The 22,223-nt window shown below is 36.5% G+C and overlaps 1 protein-coding gene across 4 annotated transcripts in view; it reads left to right on the forward strand.

The window, feature by feature from the left end:
- The window catches only part of STRN3 (striatin 3), a 104,053-nt gene that overhangs the window by 42,272 nt on the left and 39,558 nt on the right, over positions 1-22,223 (forward strand). For 3 of the 4 annotated variants that reach the window (XM_021004236.2, XM_021004238.2, XM_021004237.2), the window contains exons 2-4: positions 9,090-9,193; positions 12,786-12,859; positions 16,556-16,637. In XM_021004236.2, the coding sequence (XP_020859895.1) occupies positions 9,090-9,193; positions 12,786-12,859; positions 16,556-16,637 (260 nt within the window). The remainder of the gene's footprint in view (positions 1-9,089; positions 9,194-12,785; positions 12,860-16,555; positions 16,638-22,223) is intronic. The other variant, XM_078151401.1, reaches the window with a different exon arrangement.

The following is a 22,223-nucleotide window of genomic DNA, read 5'->3' on the forward strand; positions in this document are numbered from 1 at the left end:
AAGTCTGCCCTTTCTCAGGTCTCTCCATTTAGCCACCAAAGTGATTTTCCTAAAGCTATTTTCTCTTTCTTTTTTAAGGCAATTGGGGTTAAGTGACTTGCCCAGTGTCACACAGCTCATCTGTGTGAAGTGTTTAGTCTGAGGCCAGATTTGAACTTGGGTACTCCTGACTTCAGGGCTGGTGCTCTATCCGCTGCACCACCTAGCTGCCCCAAGCTATTTTCCTTGAAGTGCGGTTCCATCTGTGCCCCCACAAACAAACCCAGTCAGTAAACTACAGTGCTCCCTGTTGCCTCCAGGATCAAATTACAAATCCTCTGGTGTTCAAAATTCAAATCCCTTTGTAACCTAACAGTTCTCCACCTCACCCCCTTTCCAGTTATCCTACACCTTAATTCACCTATTCAATGATACTAGCTTCCTCAAAACACAGCTCTTGGCTCCAGGCATTTTCTCTGGCTATCCCCCATTCCTGAAATGATCTCCCCCCTCATCTCTGCCTTCTGGCTTCCTTGGCTACTATTTTCAAGTCTCAACTACAATCTCACCTTCTATAGGAAATCTTTCCCAACCTCTATTAATTCTAGCACCTTCCCTTTGTTAATTATTTCCCATTTTTCCTGTATATAGCTTGTTTGAACATATTTGTTTGTTTTCCCCTTTGGATTGTAAGCTCCTTGAAGACATCCACTGCCTTTTGCCTTTTTTTTTTTTAAATCTCATTGCTTAACGCAGCGTCTAATTCATAGTAGGTCCTTAATAAATACTTATTCATTGACTAAAGTGGAAAAAATGGTTAAGTCTGTCAGGACCAGGTATTGATGGAGGCCTACTGATTAATTCATTCTGGGTCCGGGAAGGAAGAATATATATGCCACTATAATTCAATGTAGGAAGCAATGTAGGAAGTCACCTTTGTAGACTGTGCTTCTCTAATATGTAAGTTACAATGGAAACAACACTTATTTTACAAATTAACTCAAAGAATTGTTAAGTAGCTCACCCAAGGTGATGTAATGGCAAGGTCTGTTTTCCAAACTGAATCTTCTGATTCCTAATCAGCTCTCTTTTCCACAGCACTCTGCAGCATGTCTCTAAAATCTGCCAACCTCTCCCACCATAATTCATTTACTTCAGCTGTTAAAGAGGAAATGGAATGCACCTGGAGGGAGTAGGGAAGGGACAGTGTGGTGCGGTGTCGAACTCAAATAGAAATAGATCCTGGTAGGATGCATATTTACCTAGAAAACCACAAATGGACATTATATAATATTTGTTTTGTTAAATATTTCTGAATTACATTTAAATCTTATTTAGACTACGTAAGTTACAGCAGAGCATGACATCTTTGATGTAGAGTAATGGTGGAAGTGCTAAATTTGGAATCTGAAGGCCTAGGCTCAAATCCTGACTCTGGGCAAATCATTTAACTTATTTGGGCCTCATTTACCCTATCTGTAAAAGGAGAAAGTTGGACTGATTGGCCACTCTGATCCCATCTGCCTCTGTGACCAGGAGCCTCAGGATTCTTTGTATACTGTCCCCTAAACAAGGATCCCTTAAACTAGGTATCAGGAGAAAAGGAACCTGATTTTTTAAAAACAATTCCCACTGATACATGAACTACTGGTGCCCTCTTAACTTCCATTTATGTAGCCTTGCTTTACAGAGCAGAAACAGTTTGCAGGAGCTAATTCCTTGTTTGCAAATCATTATACTGAGACAGACTTTTTGTGATCAAGACAGCACTATAGCATAATCACTGATTCTGGATGAATATAACCCCAAGATAACTAGTGCTTCCTTGTGGAGTAAATGTCTATGTAGTTAGTAATATAAGTAGAACAAATTGTGAATGGTAACTGATTGTGGTGGCTGCATTGTGCTGGAGATACAAAGACAAAATGAAAACAGCCCTGGTTCCCAAAGAACATTTATTCAGTTAAGGAAATACCTACACACACACACACACACACACACACACACACGCGCGCGCTATTTGGAGTGCCATTAGTATCTGAGTGAATCAGCAAAAGCTGCAAATAAGAAGTATTGCTGTATTTGAGCATGAATTCCAAGAGATATAGGTAAGGAGAGGAGTGCAAGGTACAGGGTCAGACGCCAAATGGGTCAGGTATTGAAATGGAGTGTCTTATAGAAGGAACAACACGAAGGCCCATTTGGCTGGATTGTAGAGTATGTGAAAGGGAGTCATGCATAATATGCCTGCAGATGTAGAGATTGGAGCCAAGAGGTGTTTTAAATGCCCAACACAGGAAATCCTAGAAGCAGTAGAGAGTCACTAGAGCTTGATCAGATACATGACATCGTCATTAAATCACTTTGGAACTATGTAGAGAATGGATTGAAGATGGAGACTTAAGAGAGGAAATGAATTAGGTTATTGCTCCAAGTCAGGTGAGGAATGCTGAAGCCTTAAACTAGTATGTTTGTTAGTGTGAGTAGAGAGAAGGTGACCCAATTTTTGAGTTAAAATTTTGAGGTAAAATTGACAAGACTTGGCAACTGATTGAATATAGTTCATGAGGAGAGAATGTGAGGAGTCAAGGATGACTTTGAGGTGGAGAACCTGGGTGACTAGAAAGATAGTGGTGGTGCCCTCTCTAGAAACAGGGAAGTTCCACTGAGGGGTGGTGGTGGTGATAATAGTGAATTCACTTTTGGACAGGTTAAGTTTGAGATGCCTATCAGATAGCCAATTTGAATTGAACAGGTTAGTGTTGCAAAACTGGAGCTCATGAGAAAGATCAGGATGGATATGTAGATTTGGGAGTCAGGTACTTATGTATGATAATTAAACTTAGAATTTATGATTGTGGTACTACTTATAATTTAGTCTGCATTTTAAGTTTGGTCCCTGAAAGCGTGCTTGACTGGGAAATGAAACACCATTTATACCAGCTACTACTATGGGGAAATGCATTTTTCCAAACAAATGACCATATAAGTTAGGGACTTACTATGGTGTATATAAACTGATGAAAATAAGTCAGACTCTTTGCTAACCCCCAAACTTCACACTGTATTAGCTTTGTGACCCTAGGTGAATCACTTCACTTTTCAGAGTATCAAGCCTTCTCATTTGTAAAATGAGCATAATAATTGCATAACCTATTCCATGGGGTGTTTATTGTTAATTAGATCATGGATTTAGAACTGTCAGTGTTCTTTGAGGACCAAATGAGGTTGTGTGAAATGTTTTGCAAATATTAAGATACTTTCTAAATGTCTGTTACTATTTTTTTAATATAAATTTATTTTTAGTTTTCAACATTTACTTCCACAAGATTTTGAATTCCAAAATTTCTCCCCATCTTGCCCCTCCCCCCACCCCAAGATGGCATGCATTCTGAATACCCCTTCCCTTAGTCTGCCGTCCCTTCTATCTCACCCCCCTACTCTTATCTCCTTCCCCTTCTATTTTCCTGTAGGGCAGGATAGATTTCTGTACCTCATTTCCTGTATTTCTTATTTCCCAGTTGCATGTGGAAACTTTTTTTTTTAAACATGTGTTTTTAAAACTTTGGGTTCCAAATTTTCTCCCTTCCTCCTACCCCACCCACCCTCATTGAAAAGGCAAGCAAGTCAATACAGGCCATATGTGTGCAGTTATGCAAAACACTTCCATAGTAGACGTGTCGTGAATGTCTGTTATTATTCAGTCAGCCAAAGAAGGAAGAAAAGAAACGAGCAGTTAGGTTTCTGCTATATGCTAGGCACTGTACCAGGTGATCGGATACAGAGACAGAAATGAAGTCCGTGACATTTTTGGGGAGAGAGATTATGTACATGAATAATACACACAAAGTGTACTCAAGTACTCAATAATATATTATATTATAGAATATAGAAATAATAGTAAATTTTTGGAGGAAGGGTACTAGAAGCTAGGGCAGAGGGAGGAATCAAGAAAGTTTTCATGTAGTAGTTGGGAAACTTCTTTTTGAAGTAAACCTCTGTAGCTCACCTAGGAGGTGAAAGTGAGGTGGGAGCCCATTCCAGGCATTTGAGATAGTCAATGAAAAAACATAGATGACTGGAGATAGACTTGAATGTTTATATGCAGAGAAACAGCAAGCAGGTCACTCTGGCTGGCTCATAGAGTATGGGAAAGAAAATAATGAATAATAAGTCTGGAAAGATAAGTTGGGGCCAGGTTGTGAATGACTTCAAAAGCTACACATGGCTTATATTTTACCTTAAAAACAATAAAGGAGCCATTGGAATTGAGTAGAAGAAATGCATGATTGGTCAGACCTACACATCAGGAAAGGGCAGTTTGTCTTCTGTGTGGAGGATGGATTGAAGAGAAGAGAGAAAACAAGAGGGAAGGGGACCAAATTAGGTCATTACATATTATGTACAAGAGGCCAGGTGAGAGATGATGAGAACCTGAAATAGAGTGGTGCTATCTAAGAAGAGAGAAGGGGAATGGATATAAGAATTGTAGTGGAGCTAGAAACAAGATTTGGCAATTGAGTTGATATGTGGGGTGAGGAAATGTGAAATCCGTTTATAATGCCAAGGTTATGAAGCTGAGTGATAGAAATGACAGGTGTGTGTCCTCAGCAGAAATAGGGAAATTTGGAAAGTGTTAGGGTTCAGGAAAGAGGGATGAGTTTGGTTTTGGACAGTTGAATTTGAGGTGAGAACATCCATTTTGAAGTGTCTAGTAGGCAGTTAGAGTAACACAGAACTGGAGTTTAGGAAAGTCTAGAGCTGAATTTGAGGATCATCTACACAGATAAGAAAATCCCATGGGAACAGATGAATTCAAGAAATGAAAATGTAGAGAGGAGGGCACATAACAATTTTGGAGTAACCTTGTTTGACTCAGTTTCCTAACCTGTAAAAATGAGCTGGAGAAGGAAATGGCAGGCCACTCCAGTGTCTTCTGCCAAGAAAACTCCAAATGGAGTCACGAAGAGTCAGATACCACTGAAATGACTGAACAGCAACAAATTTTCTTGATAAACTTCTTAGAGCTTGTTTGGACAGCATATTAACAATTCCTAGCAGAGGGTTCTGCACCCAAGTCTTTGTTGTTGTTGTTCATCCTTCATTCTTGAGGAGAACCAGTGACCTCATGAGGGTGATGTCTTGACCTGTAAGTGAATCGGATTTAAGTGGAATAGAGCTGAGCAAAAGTTATCAGCCTCACTCTTGTTCCATTGTCATTGGAGTCTAGCATAAGTCAAGATGCCTGGCGATGGCCCATACACAAGTATTTAAATATTTTTGAGAAGCCAAAAACTATAGTTGTAGTGACTGATCTTGGCTCCACAGAAGAGATAAGGAAATATACCTTCCTCTTTTTAGGAGAAAAGTAAGGGTTTTAGAGTGTTGCATATGCAGCCAGAAGTGTTCAATGTCTTGGTTTTGCTACCTATTCTTGTTATCTGTTGGTTTTTAAAGGAAGGCTCTTTTTGGTGGTGGTGGTGGTGGTAAATGACTTTTAATGTAAAAACAAAGGCATCAATGGAACTTTTAAGTTGAGTTGATTTTTAATTGCGTGTAAGTTTTAAAAGTTTCAAATGTAAAGTTATAATTTTTAAAAAGTTAAATTATTGAATGACTTAATATTTCTTATGAAATGATTCCATTTGAATTTATCCATCTTCCTTTATGATTTCATGCAAGACATTTATTTAGCTGTAATATAAATTGAATTAAACCAGTCAGAAAACATAAAAAGAAACTTAATGTTTGCATTATAGGAATCAGTATAGAAAATTAACTGTGTATGACTCTAGTGGCCAAAAAACGAACTAATTTGTTAAGAGACTGTCCCAAATCAATTAAAAGTATTTGAGCATTGCTCTACCTTGACTTAGCCTTGGAGGGCAAACTTATCTGGAAAATTATTTTTAGATTTTTATTCCCTCTTAAATGCTTTTTTCTTTTCTTTGTTTTCATGCTATGTTTATATTTTCCCCCAACTCATAAATCCATCTCATAAACGAAGACTAAAAACAGGGGAAAAAATAGTTCAACAAAATTATCCAACATATCAGTGAGTCCTTCAGTATACGCAATGTTCTGCATCCATTGTTGTTGTTTGTTTGTTTGTTGAGTCATTTAGTTATGTTTGACTCTTCTTCACTCCATTAGGGGTTTTCTTGGCAAAGATACTGGAGTGGTTTGGCCATTTCCTTCCTCTAGCTCATTTTATAGATGTGGAACTGAGTTAGACAGGGTTAAGTGACTTGCCTACAGCTAATAAGTGTCTGAGACTAGATTTGAACTCCAGAAGATGTCTTCTTGACTCCAGGCTTGGCACCCTGTCCCCTGTTCTTGGTACCTTTTTTTTTTTTTGGGTTAGGCAGTGGGGTTAAGTGACTTGCTCAGGGTCACATAGCTAGTAAGTGTTATATGTCTGAGGCTGGATTTGAACTCAGGTCCTCCTGACTTCAGGGCTGGTGCTCTGTCCGCTGCGCCACCTAGCTGCCCCTGGGAACAATAAATTTTAAAGCTGTGCTCCCTCAAAGTATCCAGCTGGTGAAATAAACCTTTTTTTTTTTGTGGCACTTAAGGGGCAACTTAGAAAAGATTGTTTGCCCTTGTAATAGCAGTGAGATTTTTACAAGTAAGGTAACCTATGATTCTGTTTCCTCATCTGTAAATGGGATTAATATCTGCCCTCTTCATGTCACAATGTTATGGGGATTTATATGGTACCAATATCTAGGCAGTATCTTTCCTTCTGGAAGATCTCAATAGGAATACATTCAACTTCAGAGTTAGAAGCTGTGACAGTGTTTTTGCAATCTGTGCGGAATTTCTTCTTGGTCTATCATGAAGGTGGAAACATCTATATTTTTCATCTGTATTGCATATGATTTCATATATCCCCTTTATGGATATGTAGAACTATTTGGATTGTTTTTTTTTTCTTAGCCTGTAGATTTTAGCTTTTGTTTACCACGATTTCATGTTTTTTAATTTAGCTTCTTATTCCCTCTTAATTTTTGTAAATGTCCCACTTTTGGGGAATCTTTACTGTACATTGTTTTATTGATAAAGTTTTATTTTTTTCTGCAAGTATCTTGATGTTATTCTTATTGAACCAAATCTGATGTATAAAATATGTAGTATGTTGATGGCAGTCTGAAAATATTACCTCAAATTTAAAATTAATTTCTTATGTTTATTATGGATAAAATTCCCTCTTCCCATCAATTGTCCTTATTCCTTAGGAATTTTACATTTTTTATTTAAATGGATAAAATACAACATTGAAACACTTTAGTTGCTTCAGCAATAGAAGTTTTAAAATTTCATATGATTGCTCTAATACCCATTATTTATGCTTGTTGTAATTGGTTGAGTATTTTCAGATCTTATTTAGAAATGTTATAATCCGTAAGATTGTTTAGAACATATTCATCTATGGTATTCTCCTGCTAATTACATTGCACATTAATCTTATTTGTGATTACTAGACTTAGCCCAAAGTTAGTTTAGTTTTTCTACTTTTCTCTTTCCTGTTGGGCTTAAGTTGGAAAAAAGGGGGGAAAGACCTTTTTCACAAGATAAATCAAAACACAGTTAAAAATTAGCCATTAGTCAGTAAATTTTTTTTTCAGGAATGCCACCTCAGAACAATGTATGATTATTAAAAAGCCTTTTTGTTTATTGTTCTTTGAATCCCATGGTATCTTCATGGAACTTAATAAGATGGCTTTTATTCATTGGGAAAACCTGACTTGCCAGATGAGATGGTCCATTGGACTTGTTTTTGGTGATACAGGAAAAATTTATGGTGCTTAGCCCTGGAAAATAGTTTAGAAAAAGTGAGTAATGCTGTTCCTCTTTAGTATGTTCTTCTCTAAATAATTTTTCAAAACCCTCCTTATTTCCAAATGATGTCTTCTCAAATTCAAAGTCAAAATATTAAGATTATTTTCTTTCTATGTCTTCTTTTTAAAATATTGCTTGGCAGAAAAATTATAGAGACCATCTTCCTCATTTTACAGATGAGGAAATTGAAGCCCACAGAGATGGAATGATTTTCCTTCATATTATATGGAGGCAGAATTGGAACCCAGGTCTTCTCAAAGTCCAAATTCTTCTCTGACTCCAAATTTAATGCTCTTTCCACTATACCACACTGCATTGTCCTTTATACCTTTTGACTAATCTTGGATGTTTTATATTATTTTTACTAAAACACATTTTAACACTTAGAGGTTTCACTTGTCCTTCATAGTTTGTCAGGCCAGTGATTTTTTTTTTAATTTATTTTTTAAAATTCTTGGTGGCTCTCATGTGGGAAACTGGACTGAACTCTAGGCCAACTGTCAATATTTAGAAAATTAGCATTTTATACAATAGTTTTAATTACAGTAGGAAATTCTGAGCAAAAGGAACAGAAAACACAGTTTAGGTGTTACAGTGACAAATGGGACCCTTGACATGTTAGCCTCTGAAAATATTTAGGGGCCAAAGGAGGAATATGTTGGGAGTTGTTCAGAGGACAAGGAAGTAGTGAAGTTATGATTGTACTAAGTTGTTTTTTAACCACCTCCTTATTGAGTAAGGGGGAGAACCCAAACCTTGTTTAGGGGCGAGTGGTGGGAAAAAACGATTTTGGTGTCTTTTGGAATCAGAAGCAGTGGTTGGGAATTAGAGAAATGTACTCTTCATTGTCATTCAAGGAAAACTTCCTAACAAAGATATACAAAGATAAAATAGGCTTCTTCCTGAAGTAGTCCCAAAGTCTATAAGCACGGGCTGGAAGATAAATATATTGGGGCTGTTTAGAGGTATATCTAGATTGTAGTAGATGGCCCCTAAAGTATCGTTCAACTTTGAGATTTTGTGATTCTGTAAAGTTATCAAACTGAGGATGATTAACGAGACTATCAAATAGCTTAATTTCAAAGACATATGTTATCCTTTGTTTTTGAGGTATTTAAAAGGAATATTAAAGTTATACAAGTATTTCAAGAGGATAAATTTTTAGCTGTATTATGAAAAACTAAGTTTTATAAATTGCTGAGAGTTTAGTATGCTTCATTTAGATAATATTTTAAACTTCCTAGTAAATATTACTTTTATTTTTCTAGGCTCGAATAGCATTTTTACAAGGAGAAAGGAAAGGTCAAGAAAACTTGAAGAAAGACTTAGTAAGAAGAATAAAAATGTTAGAATATGCGTTAAAACAAGAAAGGTATGTATGTTTCATATTTTCATATAACTAAAATATGAATGATTTTGTTATTCTTTATTCCAGTAAGCAGTGTTTATAAAAGCACTTTGCAATACAGTTGTAAAAGGAGTATTTCTCTCTTATAAGTGAATGGGAGAAATAAATCATATAAATCATATTTAGATTGTCTAAATAGAAACAAAAATTAATTTGGGATCTTAGATTTGCATTTTTTTAAAAAAGAAAGACAGATATACTCACCCACACATCCAGTAGTATATAAGCATAGCCCATCCAGCATCATGAATTGGTTCTGAAAAATTGTGGTATTTGGCGAAGTGATATATGGGACAGTTAGTCCCAGGGGGAAGTTATTTGAAAATGGCAGTCATCTGAATAGCATTATAATATAGTTTTGTAGAAATGTTCTACAGTATACAGGTGCTTTAAAAATATCAGGCTTTTATTTGCTCCATTGTCCATAGGAGTTTTTACATAGTCGTCCCATGCACATTTGTTTTCATTGTCACTTGAATGGTAGTTAGAGGGATATCACTGAATCACAAAATTCCAGAGCTGGAAGAGGGCAGTGTTGCAGTAGCCATCTATTCCAGTCCTTATATGAAGATAGCTTCTGCAGTGTACTTCATGAGCGGGCATTTAGCCAAATGAGGGGAAACTTACTGCATCTTGAGGCAGCCCATCCTACTTTTGGATAGCTCTTAATGGTTAAGAAATTTTTTTTATGATAACAAGTGTAGATTTTTATCTTTGGTACCTCCACCCATTGTACACCTTTTGTTTTTAGTTCTGCCTTCTTGGGACAGCAGCAGAAGTCAAATCCTTTTTTCACATGGAAGCCTTTTAACAGCTGTCATCTCCCTTCTCTTCTTGACGCTAATATTCCAAATGTCTTCAACCAGTGTAGACCCTCCACCATTCTGGTTGCTCTCCTTGGCACTCTCCAATGTATCATTAGCTTTACTAAGCTGACGTTTGATGCTGTGCCTCTCTCAGTGCATACCAAGCTTACGTTTAATTCTTTTGGGTGCCATGCCACACTATTAGGTTTAAATTCTATCTCAGACACTTAGTAGCTTTTTAATCCTGGGCAAGTTTCTTCACATCTTGTTTTGTAAAATAAGAGGGCTGCATTCATTGACCTCTGAAATTCCTTCCTGCCCTGAATCTATGCTTCTGTGATATTTTTGCTTTAATTTTTGATTCAGTCCAGTGATCTAGGTTGTTAAGATCTCTTTGGATCTTGAATGTCTTTCTCTCCTAGTCCTTTCAACTGCAAATTTGATGAGGATTCTAAGTCACTGATAAAATTGTTAAACCAGGTACCACCCTGTGGAGCTTCCCGTTTGAAGACTTCTTAACTTGACATTGAACTTACAGTGGCAAATCTTTTTGCCCAGGCATTGATGAATCCTTTTAATTTCCCTGTTGTATAGCTGATATCTTTCCATCTTTTCCAGGGTAATAGTATGAAATATTTTATCAAACATTTGGCTGAAATGTAGGTAACTAACTATGTATATAGCATTTCTCTATGCTACCAATTTAATAATCTTGTCACAAGAAAGGAATAGTCTAGGACAGAAGATCTTAACCTTTTATAATGTGATGGAACTCTTTGAACTTCTTCTTAGAAAAATGTTTAAAATGCGTAAAATAAAATGCTTAGTGTCTCAAAACTATTGAAACTTAACTGAGATAAGGATGCAGTTCTTCCCCCATTAAAATTCACAGACACTCTGAAATTTGTCCAAGGTCTCCAGATTATAAACTTCTGTTGTAGCCTAATAATCTTTAAAAAAAAAATTTTTTCCCAATTACATGTGAAAACTATTTTTTAAAAAACAATTTTGAGTTCCAGATTCTCTTCTCTTTCCCTTCCTTGAGAAGACAAGCAGTTTTATGTAGATCATACATGTTTAGTCATACAAAATATTTCTGTTAGCCATGTTGTAAAAGAAAGCAGACTAAAAAAAAAAAAGAAAAGAAAAATAAAGGAAAGTGAAAAAAAATGTATGCTTCAATCCACTTTGAAACTCCATCAGTTCTCTCTGAATGTGGATGGCATTTTTCATCATGAGTCCTTCAGAATTATCTTGGATCATTGTGTTGATAAAAGTAGCCAAGTCTTTCACATTTGTTCATCTTTTCATCTTTGTTACCGTATATAAGGTTCTCCTGGTTCTGCTCACTTCACTTTGCATCGGTTCATATAAGTCTTTCCAGGTTTTTCTGAAACCAGGAACATGATAATCCTGATGAAATTGTGATCTTAACTTATTTTTTAGATAATCACTAACCATCAAAGTTCCTGGCATGTATACTAGGTGCTTAATAAATGTTTATTGACTGACATCCCTTTATTTTATTTTATTTTCTTGCTTTTTGGTGAGGCAGTCGAAGTTAAGTGACTTGCCCAGGGTCACACACCCAGTAAGTGTCAGATCCTTTTAATTTTTCAAGGAAATGAAGTAAAACTTACTGGCTTATAGTTTGTGTATTTCATTCTTCTCCCTTTTTGGGAGAAAATTGATAAAGTTCTGTGGACCCTTTGCTATTATTATTAACAGTATTTCAGATTATCACTGATTACCTGAGCGTGTAGTGCATCTAGGCCATCTGACTTGAGTATATCAAAGGCAGCTTTCTTAAAACATTTCCATCCTTATCTTGGATGTCAACTCCTTCCTACCCCTGTTTTTTGGGTGCTTTTTAGGCCAACAGTATTCTTGACTGGGAATACAGCTGCAAAATACGGAATGAGCAGCTGTCCTTTCTTCAATATAGTTAGAGGACGGTGTATTATAGCGGCCGGGTGTTTAAATCTTGTAGAAGTTGTAAAGGGGAGGGAAGAAGGAAATCAGCATTTTTATGGCATCTACTCTGTGCTGTGCCAGGCAGTTTGCTCACTGCTTTACAAATATTATCTCGTTTGATCCTCATGACAACTTTGCAGGGTGGGTGCTTTTACTCTCTCCATTTTATATCTGAGGAAAAGGAGGCAAACACAGTTATGTGACTAATCCAGGATCACACAGCTAATAAGTGTCTGAGGCTGGATTTGAGCTCAAGACTTCTCGCTCCAGGCCCACCACACTATGCACTGCAGCACTACTTAGCTGGTGGTTCAGTAGATAGAGTGAGTATAAAAAGATGAAAACTATCATAAGCATTTCAGGAGTTTAATTTAGGTTTTTGTCAGAAAAAAAGGCCAACAAATTAGATGCTCAACTTTATAGGGTTTAAGAAATCAGTCCTAACAAGATTACAGTTAAAATCTAGGACAATTAACTTGGAAGGGGAGATAAGATGGCATAATAGAAAGAATGCTAGACTTTTGAGTTAAAGGACCTACTTTCAAATCCCAGTTATCTGTATGACCTTGATGAAGACAATCACTTCAGTTTTCTCATCTGTAAAATGGGGATTATAATAGTTAAACTAATTTTACAAAGTCTTTCTTGGGAGAATACATTGTAAATCTTAAAGGGCTTCATGGTTCTGAATAATTGTTTTTTAAGCACCTCTTTATTTGAGGGCCTAAAATGTTTTGGTGAGTTTTTGTTTTCACTAGTTTATTCTTATTTTTCAGGGCAAAATACCACAAATTAAAATATGGCACAGAATTGAACCAAGGTGACTTGAAAATGCCAACCTTTGAATCAGGTAAATATATTTATACACACATATGTATGTATGTATGTATGTATGTATGTATGTATGTATGTATGTTTATGTGTGTGTTTATACACATACACACATGTATTCATACATATTAACACCCCCCACCCCTACTCCCTGGCTGCCTTTTATGATGGAAAAAAAAATTTGAATTTATAGCTCAGGTATTTTAGTGCCTGTATTTTGCTTTGATATGATTGGTTAAATGTAATGATTGAGGCTTCTTTTTTTTTTAAAAGAATGTATTGAAACTGAAAAATCATCAAGTGTCTAAAAGCACATAGATGGGTAAAGGTGTCTTATTACATTTTATTCCTCCTGTGAATAACCCTAATCCCAAACTGTGGAGCAACTTTACATTTTAATTAGAACTAAAAGAGAGTTCTGAGTACTTACTCTTTTACCACCCATGATTCTGTCCCATCCCTATACATATTTACAAGTTTACATTAAGAATATTTGATGTCTGGGTTGGGAATATGGCTGGATTTGGTACTTTAAAAGATCCGAAGAGATTGTAACATATCCAGTAGGCCAAAATTTCTCATTGCCTCTAAGTAACCCATTTACTAATTCAGCAATTCAGCTTAGGAGGAAGTGGTTTAATTTTGGCACCAAGTTTCTGGTGTGGTAGGAGAGAAAGCAAGATAGATAGAATCATATCTATATATTATAGAAAGAAGCAGGGTCATGTAACATAGAAAGCAGTAGACTTGAAGTTATTAGGTTCAAGTGTCAGCTGTTCTTATCTTAATAATATTGTATGAATCACCTTACCTCTCATGTTGCGTTAACGTGTTCTCCTTTCTGTCATTTTTCCTTTGGAAGATCATGCAATCTCATGGGTCAAATTATTGTATTGCAATATTTATGCCTTAATTCATATTCAGTGCATAGGCACTGAATATGATTTCTTTTTTGTTTATTTTATTTTAAACTTTGGATTTCATTTTGATTTTCTAACGTGATCAGAATTCTGTGTTATATAATTGAGATAACTGACTTTTGGTTGTGTCAGAACCTTGAGGATTCTTTTTTTCCCTCATTTTACAAATGAGGAACGTAGACTCAATTGAATGATCTTTATGTACATTGTCATTTTATCCTCATAAAAACCAAAAGAAATAGAGGCAAATGTTATCCTTACTTTACAGATAAAGAAACAGAGAAAGGTTAAGTGAGTTACACAGCATTACTAAGCTAAGTGAAATAACTGACACTTTCACTTGCTTTTTATACTATGTCATGGTATCATTTTCTTCTATAACATATAAGATATGGCTATGTTTATCTTGGTATTTTTCTTCCTTTGGTTGATTTTCCTTTTACTTCTGTAGTTCTTGGTTTTAGCTTATAGCCCAGAAGTGGAGATAATTGAAATATTTACTACTATCTGGCTCCACCTACTGGTAAAGATGTGAAGTTAAAGCTGAGTTTGGTGAAAAATATGTTTGGAAAAGGAGTTGGGGCAAGTACTTAAACCTTCAAATGTGATTTCTAGAAATACGGAAAATTTACATAATTCAGAAAGAATGAAGTAATGGTTGACAGGAGATATCTGAAGGGAGATATCTGAAATCAGGAAAAAATCTTGCAAAACAAATGTTTTAGTATTCCACAGGGTAAAAACTGTACTATCCTGTCTAAAAAATTTCAATACTAAGGTGCCTTTGTGTACTTAGATCAATTATAGACTTTGATAATTAAAACAAATGTAAAAGATCATCTAGTCCAACATCCTAGTTTTATGGAAGAGCAAACTGAGGCCCAGAAAATAAGACATATCTTTCCCATAGTTACACTGTATGATTAGAACTCATTTTCCAATTTCTGGTCCATTGGTCTTCTACATCTTAATCTAAATTTTCTTTCCTTGGCAGTCCATCTCCACTGTTTTAATGGAGATCATTGTAAACATGATTTATAGTTGGCTAGAGTTTGTGATAACCCTCCTTTTTTATGGTAACGCTTGCTTGTCTTTAGACCCAAAATTGAATTTCTGTTGTTTATAAAATCAGAAGAAAATGTGACTCAGTACCTGACATGTATGTTGATATTTTTATTTTTTGCTACCTAACAACTAAAAATCTTGTGATCATGAGAAGTTTCAATAGAAACACAAGATTCTCAACAAACCCAGGAAATTTTCAGACTGAGGAATAATTAGATAAGTCCCCCAGTAGTTATATATTATACTAGAAGGTAGAAACCATATACTTTTAGTGTTTATAGATATTTCTTGTGAGAATTTTTCTTGGCTTCCTAAAGTTCTGAAAATTGACCCATATCATTAGTTTCAATAAACTATTTGCATGTGCAGGCCACATCTTTATAGCACTAGTTAATAGCTAAACAAAGTTCCACTCTGCTACTCAAGAAGGTGTCGTCCTCCCATGAATGTATGTTAAAGTCATAGACTTGAAAGAATGCAACAGAGATAAGTTTGTTAACTCTTTGATTATAAACTATAAGCAAGGCGTAATATATGTTCTCCCTAGTTGTTTGCTAGTGTCATGGAAGATGTACAAATACCAAAAGGGTTCCCTGTTATGGTGAAGTTCTCCAGATGCTCTGATTGTGATTGATGACTTGTTGAATATGCCAAGCCCTAGAACATGGCAAAACATTTTAAATGAGATCTCTTTTGAGTTTAGTTTGGTTTAATTATCCATGTGGGGAAAACCAGTAGGATAAAGAATGCCTCTTGTTCATATTGTAATATTTAATTGGTTGGACAATCCATAGACTTTTTCTGTTGTTTTATTTTTTTATATTTATATATATATATTATATATATATATATATATATATATATATATATATATATATATATATATATATATATGTATATGAGAGAAAAATCGTAGGTCAAACGATTAACAAGTATTTATTAAGCACCTATGTGCCAGACAGTGGTAGTGTACAATAAACTGGGCCCAGAATTGAATAGGAGGAAGACTGGATTGCTTTTGGTTTATTGTGCATTACTTTTAGTAAAATACGTCTTTGTTAAAAAAAAAACACCTTTGTTTTTAGTACCAGTAGTCTATCAGTATGTCTGGGGATCATCAGATACCTAATATCTGAAAAATTATTTGTAGGTCATCCAAAGGGGAATGGAGAGACATATGGTTGGCATGAGTAGACTGCAGTGTATTATAAATAAAACTGTGTAGGAGAAGTGACAAATGATAAAATCAAAGAAATATATAATTAGGAATGGAGGTGACCCAGTCACCTCAAGAGAAAGGAATAACCATTGCACAGCCCATGTTCTGCTGGGCTCTGTGCAACGTCAAAGGACCAAAAGGAAGGCCTATAGCGTATTGGGTGCTTTTTCCTCCCTCCCCTCTTGGAGAAATTTCTTGGAGGATGTGAACCAGTCTTAGAGGATGGTTTGTTAGATACTCAGTTAGAGGGAACTCTAATTACCTAATGAGATCATGTGTCCGTCAAAGTATATAAGCTTCAAAAAAGCCTACTTGAGTCAAAGGAACTAAATTAATTTGTATTTTTGGAACTAGATTCTAATATTTTTGTAGACTCTTTTTCCCTTCTAAATATTTATTTTAATTTTACCTTTTTCCCCTAAGGTTTTGGTTATGTACTGCAAAAAGCAACTTTGCAAACATTTTTAGTAGTTTGAGTGACAGCTATTAGTAATAAACTTTTCCTTTTCAGAAGAAACCAAAGACACAGAGGTTCCCACAGTACCTCAGAACAGTCAGCTGACCTGGAAACAAGGCAGACAGCTATTAAGACAGTGAGTAAAGTAATATGCTTAAATGATATAAAGTTAAACTTTATTATATAAATTAGAATCCTGGTATAACAAATCTCATTAGATTTCCAATAAGATTTTATGATAATGAGCATATAATGAGTTTGTTTACTCATTCCCTCTATAGTAAGCTTGGTATAGGGAAGAGATTGTTGTTTGGTTGTTGGGGTATGGTGAAATGATCTCCTTCATTCCCTTCAGTTTGTAAATTTGTTGGTGTTTTAAAATTGAAGAATCATTTGCAGCAATTCATATATCCTTGTGAAGGATCCTTCCTTAAATCCAGCTCCTTAACCTGCAGTTGGTAGATTAGCAGGAAGGGAGCAAAGAAGTATTGAGAAGAAGGAGTTGTTGTCTAGGCAAGAAGGAAAGAGGAATAGTGGGACAAAACCAAAAAAATGGAACTCTTAAGCTTATTTGTTAGCTTGGAGCTGTCCTTTGTTACTTGAACTGCCAAATTTTGAATTGTCCTACCAGGTATTAACTCCTGATTTGACCCCCAGATAATCATTTTTTTTTCTCCTCAGCCGAAGACAAGGTTTATTAGAACATTTGCCGTATTAGGCAGACTCTTAAGGAGTCTAAACGTTAGTAAGATATTGGCTAGATTTTAAGAATCTAAACAGTGGCTAGATTATAAGAATCTCAGCAGTGGCTAGATTTTAAGAATCTAAGCATCTTAATGGAGACAAGATGGACCTTATATACAGAAAGACTGTGGGAGGGACCTAGTAGTGGCCAGTAAACTGGGGTGAACAGAACTCCTGGGACCTGTACCTCGTGGCCAAGGGAGAATGAAGCCTAGCTAGGATTAAGGGTGGGAAATTGGGGGGTAGGGAGACGCGGCGGGCATACATAGGGAGGTAAAACAAAGGAAGGCCAGGCTAGATTAACAGAATTGGGAGATTGGGTGTAGCCACAATGAAAGGCCAGTTGATGGGATTATAGCCTCAGGCGAATGCCAGAGATTTGGCCAAGTGGTAAAGTCCAGGGTTTTTCCTTTCTGAGGTCTAGATCCCAACCCCATCATCCCCTCAAACAAATGGGATCCAAATTCTTTTAGTAAGAGACGAAGGTCTCGGCTTCTGAAACTGCTTCCTGCTGGCGAGGGGTGTAGAGCTGTCCCTGCCTTAAGGGGGTCTCAAAAAGGAGGTTGACTGGAATCAAGCACAGGCTGCACCAGGGAACAATAGGGGGACATTGGCTGACACTCGCTGTTAGCAACTATAGGTGAATAACCTGTAATCTGGAAAACACAAATCTGACAGAAAAGACTGCAGGGCCCAGATATAAAGCAGGGACTAGATTTAGGGCCCAACTTTTAAAGGATAAAACATCCTTAGCTCTGTTTGGATTAAAATAATCCAGTTTTCCAACCATGAAGTATTAAATCCACCTCATAGCCAGATTTGGGAATAGCCAAGTGGGTGACATTCCCTTTCAAAGCAGTATAATGGGGAAACTGAGCCAGGAGAATCCCATCTTAGACTGAGGGTGAAATTGTCCTCTCAGCTTTTCTGGATGCTGACTTCCCACTATCACATTCTCTGAGTAGCTTGTGGCATTTTTCTCAAGATGGTGGATTATTGATGGATTATGATCCATGAGACAACTCAAAAATAAAATCCTGTGAGTTTTCACCTCAAACAACATAGTTTAGGAAAAATTCTCAGCAAGACAAAACCCAAACAAGTTTTTGGCAAGTTTACACATTAAAACAATAACCTACAATAACCAAATTGTCTTAGCTACAAAAGCTGTTGAGGATTTACATCTCAAACTTAAATTTGTCCTAATGTAAAAAGCCAATCATTAGAGATTTCTATGCACTTGCAAATTCTCAGCAAGCCATACATAACCCAAACAAGCGTTTGTCTCGTTTACACATTAAAACAGTAACCAAAAATAGCTAAATTATTTTAGTGGTAACCAAATTATGAAAAGTTGCTTGACACAACTGATACAGAAAGTTCACCAATTTGAAACTTGAAACAAACCCATTACCAATCAGGTGACTTCAGTTTTGTCAAATGCATTTCCAAGTTATTTAACACAGAGAGTCAACATCTCATCGTTAACACTTAAAACTACAAATTTAAAAGAGTGTGCTTATCCAAGTTTGGAGGCTAGTTTCATTACCTTGAGCAGATGTGCTGAACCTGGGTGATGCTTCTAGGCAAAGGTTGCCCTACAGCCCAAGGCCATTGCCAGGGGGACTCACGCCATAGTGCTTCTTCTCCACCCCCCACTGTGGGAGAAGGTGAAACTCTCTTCTCCTATGAGAGGGGTTAACAGATACCCTCTTGACTCAACGGAAGGGAGTGACCAGATTCTACAGGTGTTTCAAAACTCCTTAATGATCAATCACAAAACCCCCAGAGTATGCCAAGGTATTTTTAGCTGTTCTCACTTTCCCTGTAAACTCCATGAAGGAGGATTCAGAGGGAATGGGCGTAAGTAAGCCTCAGGGAACCAAAAAGCAACTGCAGTTTTCCCTAATTCCCTAGCACTGAGGGAATTAACAGAATTGAGCATATAGTTTCGGATGGGGCATCCATCCTTGTCCTCTATGCTGAGGAAGGTGTACCCAGGTCCATGGCCTTCAACCGACCCAGTGGACTGAGAGCCTGAGAGCATCAGGCCGAGTGCGAGAGTGCGAGACAGGCTTATAACTGTCTGCCAGAAAAGCACCTCCAAACCTTAGTGCTTGGAGAGCGACCCCAACTGCAGAGCAAGAAAGGAGGGTGGGGGAGGCTTACATACCTTCCCCTCTTGGCTGGAGAAGAGCTTGGGTTAGACAGTTTCCCAGTACGGGCCACCAAAATGATGAGGTTTAGGAGTTCAGGGGTCCTGGGACCCCAAAATCACAACACACAGGTCCTGCCTGAAAGAATTCGACCCAAGCCTTCTGTTAACCAAAGACAAGGTTTATTAGAACATTTGCCATATTAGGCAGACTCTGAAGGAGTCTAAACATTAGTAAGCTATTGGCTAGATTTTGAGAATCTAAACAGTGGCTATATTTTAAGAATCTAAGCCCAGATAATCATTCTTTAAAGAGCTTTATAAAACTCAATTTAAATATAATTTTTTTCAGAGTAATTTTTTTGCATAGAACAAAGTACATATCTAAGTAAATTATATAATAGGTTCTTTATTGGAATTTTCTTTATTGGAATGAATTAGCCTAAAAGCTGTTTCAGGTGCACTGAGATTCAATAAAATAAGCTTAGTTCAAATACCAATAGTTCTTGAAATGGTACAGGATGGCATAATCTGTTCTGCTTTTCTGGAGAACCAGAATCATCCTTTTATGTTATTTTATTTTATTTTATTTTATTTTATTTTATTTTATTTTATTTTATAACCAGCCTTTTATAGAATGTTGGTATAAAATCTTTTAACCTTACTTTAACTACTGTGAGCCTCAGTTTCCTTATCTGTAAAATGGACATAAATACCTGTAGTACTTGCCTAGTATAGTTATTTTGAGGATCAAATAGGATCATAAATGTAAAGAACTTTGCAAACCTTTAATTGATTTATGACTATCAGCTGTTACTGTTAAACCTAGCTTACTGCTTCTCTGGTTCCGACTGCCTGTGTAGTCTGTATGACTTGATGCTGGCCTCTGAGGTACAGTCTAATAATTAAGTTGAGGAGGAAGAGGCGTAGACTGAGGGAACAAAAAACAAATGTTCTGAGTGACCAGTTTAAGTTGACCAACTGAGAATGTAGAAGTCCAGCTGTCATGAATCAGGACGTCTTAGTCCAAGAAAGGCATAAATAGCTAAATATAAAGTTTTACCTTACGTTCTTTTTATCTTCCTTTTGGTAGTAGCCATTTGCAAAAAAGGACCAGTATAGAAGGTTCATTAATGAGTAAAACTATAAACTGTGGGCTCAGGGGAGAGTTTGAGAGACATTTTTTCATCAGTGTAATTCCCTACCATTGGGTTTATTTTATGATCTGCTGTTCAGTGTTGTTTCCTGGAACAGTTTGTATCTTAAAAGCAGGGACTAGGGGCAGCTAGGTGGCACAGTGGATAGAGCACCAGCCCTGGAGTCAGGAGTACCTGAGTTCAAATCCAGTCTCAGATACGTTAACACTTACTAGCTGTGTGTGACACTGGGCAAGTCACTTAACCCCACCAAAGCCTCACCCAAAAAAAAAAAAAGGGCAGAGACTACCTGTGCTTGAGAAGATAAATGTTTTGTGAGTTGTATCAACTGGTAAGCATTTCTTTATTTTGCTAAATGTTTCCTAGTTATAGATACATTTTTGACATTAATTTTTTAAAATTTAGAGTTCTGAAGTCTCTCTCTCCTGCCCCTCCCCCACCCCTACAGAAGACAAGCAATATACTCAGTATACATGCAAAGTCATGCAAAACGTTTTCCCTTATTATCCATGTTGCAAAAGAAAACACACCCAACAGAAACAAGAAAGATAAGGTTAAAAAACTGTAGACTTTAATCTGCACTCAGAATTCATCAGTTCTCAGGTGGACAGCATTTTTTGTCATGGATCCTTTGGAATTAATTTTCTTGAATCATTTTTTTGATCAGTGTCACTAAATCTTTCACAATTGACCATTGTTACAATAATGTTGTTGCTGTGTGCAATATCTCCCACTTCTTTTCACTTCATTTTGCATCAGTTCATATAGGTGTTGCCAAGTTTTTCTGAAACCAGCCCCATCCCCACTCACCGCGCTTATAAAATACCACAACTGATTCAGCCATTTACCAGTTGACAGAAATCCCTTCATTCAGTTATTTGTCCCCCGTAAAAAAAAGTAGCTATAAATATTTTTGTACATATAGGTTCATTCCCTTTCTCTTTCATCTCTTTGGGATACAGACCTAATAATGGTATTGCTGGATCAAAGGGTATGCACAGTTTTACAGCCCTTTGGGCATAGTTCCAAATTGTTCTCTGGAATGGTTGGAACAGTTCACAACTCCATTAACAGTGCTTTAGTGTCCCAATTTTTCCACATCCCCTCTAGCATTTGTTATTTTCTTTTTCTGTTATGTTAGCTAATCTGATAGATGTGAGATGGTATCTTGTTGTTTTAATTTTCATTTCTCCAGTTGATAGTGATTTAGAGCATTTTTTATGTGACTCTTGATAGCTTTGATTTCTTCTCAGTGAGTATTTATTAAGCACTGGGTCAGGCACTGGGGATATAAATATAGCAAATGAAACAATCTCTACTTTAGAAGAGCTCTTATTCTAATAGAGGAGACAACAAAGACGTGGTACAAGGCACATAATAAATGCGTCATCTACTTAATATACAGAATAAACATAAAGAGAATAAGTACAAATTCTTGACTACATGGTATTTGGGAGGAAGGGCATTATATGTGGAAAGTGGTGCGCATATCTTGCAGGAAGAGAGAAGGTGTGAGAAGGGAGTACCTTCCTGTTCTGGGACATATCCAGCCTTTAATGGGAGTGTGGTGTGTGGGGAACAGAATCCAGTTTTGATTGAATTGAGATGTGTTCGAGGATTAACATCCTTTGAGACTGGAAAGATAGGTTGTGAAAGGCATTAGAAA

The sequence above is a fragment of the Phascolarctos cinereus genome, unplaced genomic scaffold (assembly GCF_003287225.1).
Source record: "Phascolarctos cinereus isolate Bilbo 61053 unplaced genomic scaffold, phaCin_HiC Scaffold_3;HRSCAF=262, whole genome shotgun sequence".
In the NCBI taxonomy this organism is placed as follows: domain Eukaryota; kingdom Metazoa; phylum Chordata; class Mammalia; order Diprotodontia; family Phascolarctidae; genus Phascolarctos; species Phascolarctos cinereus.